The sequence below is a fragment of the Panonychus citri genome, unplaced genomic scaffold, assembly GCF_014898815.1.
Source record: "Panonychus citri isolate SS breed McGregor unplaced genomic scaffold, ASM1489881v1 Contig00028, whole genome shotgun sequence".
In the NCBI taxonomy this organism is placed as follows: Eukaryota; Metazoa; Arthropoda; class Arachnida; order Trombidiformes; family Tetranychidae; genus Panonychus; species Panonychus citri.
The window spans coordinates 2,102,606-2,112,471 of NW_026515433.1; the positions used below are offsets into that span (position 1 = coordinate 2,102,606).

Genomic DNA, 9,866 nt, shown 5'->3' on the forward strand with positions numbered 1-9,866 from the left:
ACGAGGTTTGCAGCACTTGTCCTGTATTAGGAAATAATAAATCATTACATTGTGTTGAACGATTAAACTTGGAAAGTTTTATCGTTCATGATAAATTGTAATCAAATAAATGATTAACCTTACCTGGTAATTGCTACATCTCAATAAGTTTCACGATTTGAGCAGCAGTTTGATTTCATTTCTTACTTGCTATTGATCAATTTATTGAACTTTTCTTTGATCCCAATCTACTGATGCCAATTTTCAATCTCATCTCTAATTTTTAACTTTTCGTTTGTAACAATCAAACTTATCATGTTGATTTAATGCCGATCAATGTAATGTAATGGCTGATATGAATTACTTTTTCTGAATTACCGATAGTGTAATAAGAAGCTTTAATTTTATGGATTACAAAGTAACTAAAGTTTCATTTGTTATTCTTTTTTTTTCAATTTTCTTTTAGGAGAAGAAATTTAATGACGAGAAACATGAAGAGAAAAAATTATTAAAGAAATTAGGAATATATCAATACATTCGAGGAGATTCAAAGTCTGATACTGACGATGAATAGGAAGAGAGAAAGAGAGAGAGAGAGAGAGAAATGGAGGGAGAAAAGGAGAGAAATAAATTGAGATAAAGTTCTTTTTACATTTATAATCAAATTCATTAATATGTTTTATTATCATTTGCTTATTAATATTATAAATCCATCTTGTGTTTGCATCATTATTAAGTTTTTTTAATACTCAAATAAACCATTCAACATGCAAACAAACATTCACAAAGTCATTGAAAAGCAAATACAAAGGCCTTGAAATTAGTGCTGCCTAATTTTGTTTGTTACCTTAACTTTTTTCACCATCGTTTTTAGAGATGTGATTGTAATTGAAGAAAAAATAGGCTAAGGGGAGACGAGAAACAAAATTGCATTGGAATAGGAATAAGAATCTCTAGTAAGAAATAAAAGAGTGAGAGTGAGAGTGAGAGAGAAGGGGAGAAGGAGAGTGAATAGAAGATTGGATGAATATGGAAGAAAAAGAGAAAAGCAAAGTGGGAGGAAGAGAGAAAAGGAGAGAAAGAGAGAGAGGGAGAAAAAAGGAGGTGGTGGTAATTGTGGTGTTGGTCTCGGTGTTGAATGAGTAGATTAAGTGAGTAAAGTGAATAAAGTAAAGGTAGTGAACAAGTGAAAGAAGAAAATAAAAGAAAAGGATAGTTTCAGGTTTTACAAGTTTCCACTTGGTTCATCATCTTTGGTTTCCTTTATTACGCTTTTATCCTCACATGAGATCGGACTTGCAAGCGCCGCCTCCAATTCATCTTTTAAAGAGTTTGCTGAATTAGGCATCAAATTTTTCTCTCTTTTGCTCGTAATTGCGTCAACGGGGGTGGAACAACTTGTTTTCTCTTCTCCTACTTGTTCACTACTGTAATTGCTACTACTTTCCACCGTCGATGTCATCATAGTGCTCACACTGCTGTTTCCTTCATCTCCTCCGGTCGCTCCAACTGACGATGGAGATGCCGACGATGATTCATTTCTACTTTTCTCATCACCACTCATCTTTTTACCTCCTAATCTTGGTACAGCTACTTTATTGCTCGATGTTGTGCTTGTAGTTGATTTGGTTGGTTTGCTTATTGAATTTTTACTTGCTAATGTCCGATTCGATGATGATGATAATAAACTGGAAGAAGTAGTTGATGGACGAGTCGATGATTTTGATAGTGTTGTTGTCCCAACACCAGGACGAGAAGATGAAGACGATGAATTAGTTAATGAACGATTTAAAGCACTTGTGGTACTTTTATTGATTAATGAAGATGAGGCACCAGGTGAAGGTCGATTTAACATAGTACCAGTCGAGGCTCTTTTAGATGGAGCGACACTCTTACTAGTTGCTCCAATTCCAGTTCCAATTCCAGTTCCAGTTCCAGTTCTAGTTGTAGTTGTAGTTTTCGAGATCGTTGAAGGTTTAGTTCCAGTGGTAGAAGACAAAGTAGACGAAGGATTAGTTCGAGATGTTGCCAATGTTGATCGACTTGTTAATGTTGATCGTATTGGAGCTTTGACTGTTCCAATAGTAGAACTTGACATTCCAGTGGTGGTTTTGGTTCCAATGGTAGAAGAGGAAGTTCCTGGTCTCTTGGATAATCCAGAAGTTGCTGATGAAGTTCCAGTTGTAGTTCGAGTCAAAGGTTTTGAAGTAGTTGATGATGATAAAGAAGATGATGTTCCTCTTGATGATGAGGTTGTTGTCCTAGAGGCTAAAGAAGATACTCTAGAAGTGGTTGATGATGTTCCTGTTGCTCCTGATGCTGTTAAAGTCTGTGTGGGCCTTTTGTTTAATGTTGATGCGCTTCCAACTCTTGATGTGCTCGTTGAGTTTCTGACATTTGATGTTAATGTTGATGTTGATGTGGGTTGACGAGAAGTTGCTAATTTACCGGTAGTTGAACTAGAACTTGATTTAACCGTTGAAGTTAATCTCGAACTAGAGGTTCCACTTGGAGCCAAAGGTTTTCTAGTATTAGAAACAGTTGATGTCGATTTTAACGCTGCTGTTCGAGATGAACTAGTAGTTGTACTACTTTTACTTGGAGGTAAAGTTGATTTTTTCGAAACATTAGTTTTACTAATTGTTTCCTTTTTAACCAATTCACAGCTTTTAGATTCAATTCCAGAAGCAGCGACAGCAACAGAACCCGAAATAACACCAACACCAACAGCAGCGGCAGCGGCAGTGGCAGCGGCGGTGACGGTGACAGCAAGGTTAGAGGAATCATCTATTTCCACACTTTGAGATGAATTATCAGTTGATTGAGAAATAATATTTTCATCCTGATTGATCATTAAATCCTCACTTGTGATTACATTTGATGTAGACTTTTCTTCTTCTAAATTAAGTTGAGATGATTTATCGCCAATACTTGATGAATTTTCGGCTTTTATTTCTTCTGCTTCATAGATTCTCATTTCTTCTATTCCTTTTTCTATTCTTTCATCGTTTATATTTTCACTTTCTCCTTCTTTTTCTTTTTCTTTTTCTCTTTCCTCTATTTCTTCTTTTACTTTTACTTTATCATTTTCTGTTTCGTTTTCTTCTTTCATCTCATTATTCTCTTTCATTTCATTCTCTCCACTTAATTGCTCCATTTTCTCTCCCATTACATCTTCCGTTAATTTGCTTTCGTTCATAATATAATCAGATGTTACATTTGGTGTAATGACTATAGTATTTACTTGATCATCTGAAAAATCAAGTAAACCACAACTATTATCTGGATTATCCTCATACAAAGTTGAGCCTTTTGTTTCATCACCTGTTGAAATGTCAACACTTTTATCAAAAGGATTTAATGATTCAAGTGGAATACTTTGAGTATCTTCAATGTTGATTTTTCCAGTATTTGTATTTTCCTCTTCGTTTCTCTCTTCTCTTTCTTTTTTCTCTTCTTTCTGCTCTTCTTTTTCCATTTTTTCTTCATTTATCTCGGAATAAGGATCAATGGCATGAGGTCCCGAACTAATCACATCGTTACTTTGATTAACGATAATCGATTGTGGTTCAATAGAATCTGCACCAAAGTAGCCACCATGATAAGGCTCAGAAACCATTCCATCTGAAACTGAAGTAATATATTGATTAACATCAATTCCTGAACCACTTAGTTGACTATCACAATCATTTTCTTTCAATTCTGGACGTAATTCTGATCCTGAAATTGTCAATCTTTCTGATGTTGTTCCTGTTGCTCCTGTTGTTGGGGATGATGGAATCTCATTTGGTGTTAAATTACTGACAAATGTTTCAGCCTGTGAAATTAAATTACTCTCCATGGTTGAATATTCTGATTCTTCAAGTTCTTGTAATTGTTGCAATTGTTCAAGTTGATGATTAAGTTGTTGTTGATGTTCACGCTGATCTTGTTGTTGTTCAAAATACACCAATTCAGGAGCAGAAGGTAATTGTTGAAAATCAGTTTTATTCTCGCCAATATCATGAATAATCATCTCCGATGAAAGATTATCTGAGTATTCGGATGACGATAAATTACTAATTGATTGTTGATTAATTAAATCACCATCATTATAACCATTATCATTATCATTATCATTATCATTACCATCACTAAAACCAACAACTTTAACACCACCAACATTACAAGAATTAAAGTTTTCTGAATCACTTAAAACATTATTATCCACTAGACCATCAAACATTTCAATCTTCTTGTTTTGTAGTTGTTGTTTTTGATCATCATCATACTGATCATGATAATCCTCTTGTTTATGTTGTTGCTCTTGTTGCTCTTGATGTTGTTGTTGTTGCTGCTGTTGTTGTTGATGATGATGCTCATGTTGGAGTTGATCGTTGTTCCCATCATCCTTAAATTCACTCATCCACAAATCTTTTTTATCCAATTTCTCGTTTTTATTTGACTCTTCGTCGTCCTTTCTTGGCTCATTTCCAACTTCATCACTTCCAATAATGTTACTGATATTTGGTTGAAATTCATCGGCAAAAGGATTCAAGGTTGAACCCAAATTGACTTTTTCTTTTTCTTTCTCTTCTTTTTCCTTTTCTGGTTCTATTTTAACTTTACCAGCATCTTCTTCTTCTTCTTCTTCTTCTTCTTTTTGATCACCATCATCATCATCTCCTCCTCCACCTCCCTCTGCACTTTGCTTCTTCTTCTCTTCCAATGATACACTAAATCCACCGGAACCAATCACTTCTTCACTCATTAATCCATTATCGATTCTTATTGGTGATCTTCCATCATCACCATTATTATCCAAATGATATTCCAAACCATTTCCATTATTAATAATAATATTGTTATTTCCATTGCCACAATCGATATGACCATTGTTATCCAAACCACTTTTAGTACTATTATTAATCGAACTGGATAGTTCACCACCACCACCACAATTTCCAATTGATTTAACAATCGATGAAACGTCTTTCAAGAAAATAACGATTGTAGTAACATTGTCACATGATCCATCTTTAATTGATTTATCGGAAAGTATTTGTGCTGTTGAATTTACCAATTCGTTTACACTTAAATCACTGTTTTTCTGTAAATGCTCATAAATTAATCCAATTGCATCTTCTGGTGTCATTCGGTCCCATAATCCATCACATCCCATGATCACAAAATCTTCAGTACCATCTAAATTGATAACCTCGAAATCGGGATCAGAAGTCACATAAGGTTTATAATCGGGATCTCCAATAGCTCGAGACACACCAAGAGTACCATTAACTCTCCATGTATCTAAATAGAGAACAGTTCCTCCCATTTCCTCGACTCTTTCTTTTTCATCTTCTCTCTCCAAATTATGTGGATTTGTGATGAAAAAGGGTTTCCCATTACGAGACACAAGAGCCATCGAATCACCGGCCCAATGGATAAAAAGTTTCGATCTATTTCTAAGACACATGTAACGGCGGTACAACCACTTCTACTTGCATGGTCTTCCTCTGCTTTTTCTGTGTATTGCAAATCTGTCAACGCATAAGCCATTCTGACTGCATCTGCAATATAACCTGATTTAAACCAACGATTCTCAACCATATTCTTATGCAAATGATCAGCAGCAAATTCTGCAGCATCCGGTCCGGCATGACCATCGAATATCGCAAAGTAAGAGTAATGGTTTTCGATATGGTTACAGTCATCACTCTAAAATAAACAAATGAATGAATAAATAAACATTATCATCACCATAATTAACATTAAGATAAAAATAAACAAAAATAAAGAGAATGAGAATGAGAAAGAAAATTGACAAGATGAGATATGGAGAGCATGAGATCGGAAATTTAGATAAATTAGAAAATCAGAAATAATTATCGGAATAAATAGAATCAAAAGAGGGACAGTGATGAGAAAAAGGAATAATAATTAACATAAGATTCAACAAAAAGAGGAAAGAAAAAATGACAAATAAAGAATAGGAATAGGAAAAAGATAATTTGTTTGTAAATTCGTTAATCAACTAACCTTATCTTTAAATTGACTAAGAAGATTTGGTATTACAACATGTCGGTCCTCCATTGACCGGCGAGTATTTTTCACTGCATAAACAGAATATTCTGGAGACTCTTTTTCTCCCTCCATTGTGATTACACTTTAACAGATGATAAATAGATGTTTATGATTATGATTATGATTATTCTGTTATATCCATTGGTTTATCCACATTGAAATTCAATCAATTCAACAGTTGAAACAAAAAAGAAAAGAGAACGAAAATAAAAAACGATTAGTTTTCAAGTGAAAAAAGTGATGAAAATGTAGAAAAGAATAAAAGAAACAAAAGAAACGAAAGAGATGATGATGACATTGAACAATCACAATATAACAATTATTACAAAATTAACATTCAAAATAATCAAATTTACTAACAATTTAAACGAGAGTAAAAAAGAACATTTTCTAAACAAAAAGCAACAGATTTTCCATGATCTGGCAAATCGGGCTTGGTTCTTGTTCTTTCTTTTTCTTTTCTATCTCTCTTTTTTTCTCTTTTTTCTCTTCTTCTCTCTTTCTCCTTCTCTCTTTCTGTATAGAGCAAAGGCTTAAAAAACACACCCAACTAACTCCAAAAAGTGAATCTCTATTTCTTCCCTCACCCTTTTGTATATAAGAGAGAAAAAGAGAGAGAGAGAGAGAATAAAATAGAAAGACAAAAATAAAGAAAAATAAAGAAAGAAAAAGAAAAAGAAAGAGAAAAACTAATTCTGTATCACTCTAAACCCAAAAAGAAGATCACATTTAATAGAACATGATGATGAAGATAAAGATGAAGATAAAGATGAAAAGAACAACAACAACTAAAACAAAAAAAGAAGAAAGAAATAGATTATGAAAGGGAAGAGAAAAAATTGTTACTTCCGATGTGTGACATTAAAGTGATCGAGTAGAAAACACAAAACAAACAGTAAATTAAACACTCACATTAACATTAAATTAACATTGAGAAGAGAGAAAAGAGAAAAGAACAAAATTAATGTAAGAATTGAAGAAGAACAGATGAAAATTACCTTGTTGTTTTCTTCTGTGAATGAGGAAAGGAAAACGAATAGATTTTTGATTATTATGATGAATTAAACTTAATTGTCAAGTAAATATTCAACAAAGAAACGACTTAATATCTTGAGAAATGGTAATTGTGTTGATGAGGATATTCACTGTTGCTCTTAAAGATGATTGTTGTTGGACGTTGATGATAAGTTAAATTTGATGTTTTCGTTAATGACGATGATTATAATATTGTTAATGGAAAAGGAAACATAAATGGTGAGTGAGAGCAATTCAGCTAAAAGAGAAAAAAGAAATAGAAAGAGAGAGAAAATTAGTAAAATAAATTAAAAAGGGAAGAAAGAGAAAAAAGAAAGAGAGAGAAAAATTCGTAATAAAATGTAAATCACTTGATATAAATACAGAAAAAAAGTAAATTAAATTGAATCAATTAACGAAAATAACAGAAAATTAATGATCATTATTATCGCATGAAAATAAGATTAATTTGAGTCATTTGTAGACTTGAACGTCTACACTCACACACACCAAACACTCGGTGACTCAACAACTCCCACCACATGTAAGAGTAAGTGGCCCCTTCCACTCGTAAGGAACAACCTTCTTCCTCTCAAATGGCTTCAAGCAAGTGAATTATTGTTCTTTGCATTCATTACGACATCGTTCCGCCATTAGAGCACATTTTTTCTCTCTTTCTCTTTCTTTCTCTTTGAGAACTTAATTATAATCACGTCTCCACGCACCAAAGATCTTATATGTTTCACACTCTCTAAACAAATGGTGCAACGACATCAATACATGATATTAGATCTGTCGATCGGATTGATTTACAGTAAGATGACACTTATTTGAATGAGAAAGAGATAGATAAATAGAAAGATAGAGATAAAGTAAGAGAGAGAGAGAATCGCCTCTCTCCTGATGGATTGATGAAGAGATGTAAATCAATTGGAACACACAATTGAGGAAACTAATTAATTCAAAAATCACTTTTTCAATTGAATTGATTGATCGCTAATCTAAATGACACCAACACTTATTTTTGTTTTTGTAACAAAAAGCGTAATAATCTGTCAACACAGTCTCTCTCCATCTCTATCTCCATCTTTAAAAGTAACAATTACAATTAAAGATACGGTTTGTTAAGAGTCAAATGGATACTTTTTACCGGTGAAACCATAAGGTTAACGCTAATAATACATATGAAAGATAAATCTTCTGATGCTTAACACTAGAATAATTTTCAAAAATAGTAAACACTAAACATGGAACAACAACCAATAACCTAATTTAATCAAAAATAATCGATTAAATTAAACTTAAATTGTTCGCCAAATAGAATAGAAGAAAAAAAGAATCAAAAAACCTCAACTTATCAAAAGATTCAATGTCAATGTATTAATAGTTACATCACATGATTGGAAAACAAAAAGTCACCAAAGGTTAACACAAATTTACCACAATTTACTTACAGTTAATTTTAGAGGTTCCAACGTTACCAATAAACTATTTAGAACAACAATTAAATAAAAACAATTTAGAAAAAAACATTAATAGAAATAAACAAAACAACCAAATCAAATAATCAAAACGAATTAAAAACAAAAACCGTTTTCTTTTCTAAACTAATATTCTTTTCCAACAGATGTCGCTAGTTGAACGCCGAAAATACGAAAATCATTTAATTGTTAATCTATTTTAATTTACAACAATTTTAATTTCCGATTGATCCAATAGCTTGTGTGAACTTTTCTTCTATTAAAAAATTAAATAAAAAGTCGATTATAACAATTAACTAAACAGCAATTCGATTAATTATAAATTCGAACATTGAGCGCCATCTATCGGGCGCCGAACAATTTATCTAAATAATAATAATTATAAAAGTTTTCTTGTTAATGAGCAATGAGAAATTAATTATCATCACAATAGACTTTTAGTGGTTTTAGATAATAGTTGGTTAATTAGCTGATTAAGAGAATGGAAAAGTGTTAATTGAAGTGATTATCGTGCATCAAGGGTGAGATTTTGTGACTCTTTTAATTTCTTCATCTTTAATTGTTTGAAATGTTTTCAAAATTCCTCACGCAATTAAATTCAATTGAATATCGTGTTTACAAGTTTAATGACCTTTTTGTTGTTGCAAAATTGAATAAATATAAATTTTGTGGATTAAATTGTCGATCATGAAAAATTGAACGGAGGTGAAAAGGTCGCACGGAAAAACAATGATAATAATAGTGAAAAAATCAGTAAATACAATAGGGGAAAAAGAAAGTCAATCAAAAGTTGTTCTTAATCAATTCTTAAGTTTGGTTAGTCAATTTTTCAATTGAATGACAAGACAATTAGATAACTTTAAGAACTTCATTGAAAAATCAAAGTTGATCAAAAGTGATCAGATTTATCAAATTGATCAAATTGCTGAATGAAACAAACAAAAAAGGTAGACAGGTTTTGATCAACAATCACAATCAACCAACAACAATAACAACAAATGGTAAGTAGATATTAAATTAATACTTCGTGCTAAACAAATCAAATCAATATTAGGATGATTAAAACGATTCTACTTTACTGATCAATCAGACGAATCATTAATCACTGAAATTGGTTGGAAATATGAAAAAGAAAAAAAAAAAAAGTTTAATAGTAAAAAGATAATTGTGATTAAACCAAAGGTAAATTGTCCCGAGATTATTAAACCAAATGAAACAATTAGAATCAATTTGGTTCTATTAACAATTAGTTGTTACCCAACGAATCTGTAGATTTGTTAGATTGTTAGTTGAGTTGATGAAAAGAATTGATTGTACAAAGAGAGATAA

At 32.0% G+C, this 9,866-nt stretch overlaps 2 protein-coding genes across 2 annotated transcripts in view; both read right to left on the reverse strand.

Annotated features, from left to right (window-relative positions):
- Positions 1–9,866, reverse strand: part of LOC128397103 (apolipoprotein D-like) — an 83,503-nt gene that overhangs the window by 52,862 nt on the left and 20,775 nt on the right. The window lies entirely within an intron of this gene.
- On the reverse strand, positions 622–8,668 carry LOC128397083 (serine-rich adhesin for platelets-like). The gene is given in 5 exon segments (XM_053357757.1): positions 622–5,424; positions 5,427–5,676; positions 5,998–6,171; positions 7,041–7,315; positions 8,511–8,668. Coding segments are annotated over 3 exon segments (4,587 nt in total). The 5' UTR covers positions 6,115–6,171; positions 7,041–7,315; positions 8,511–8,668; the 3' UTR covers positions 622–1,204.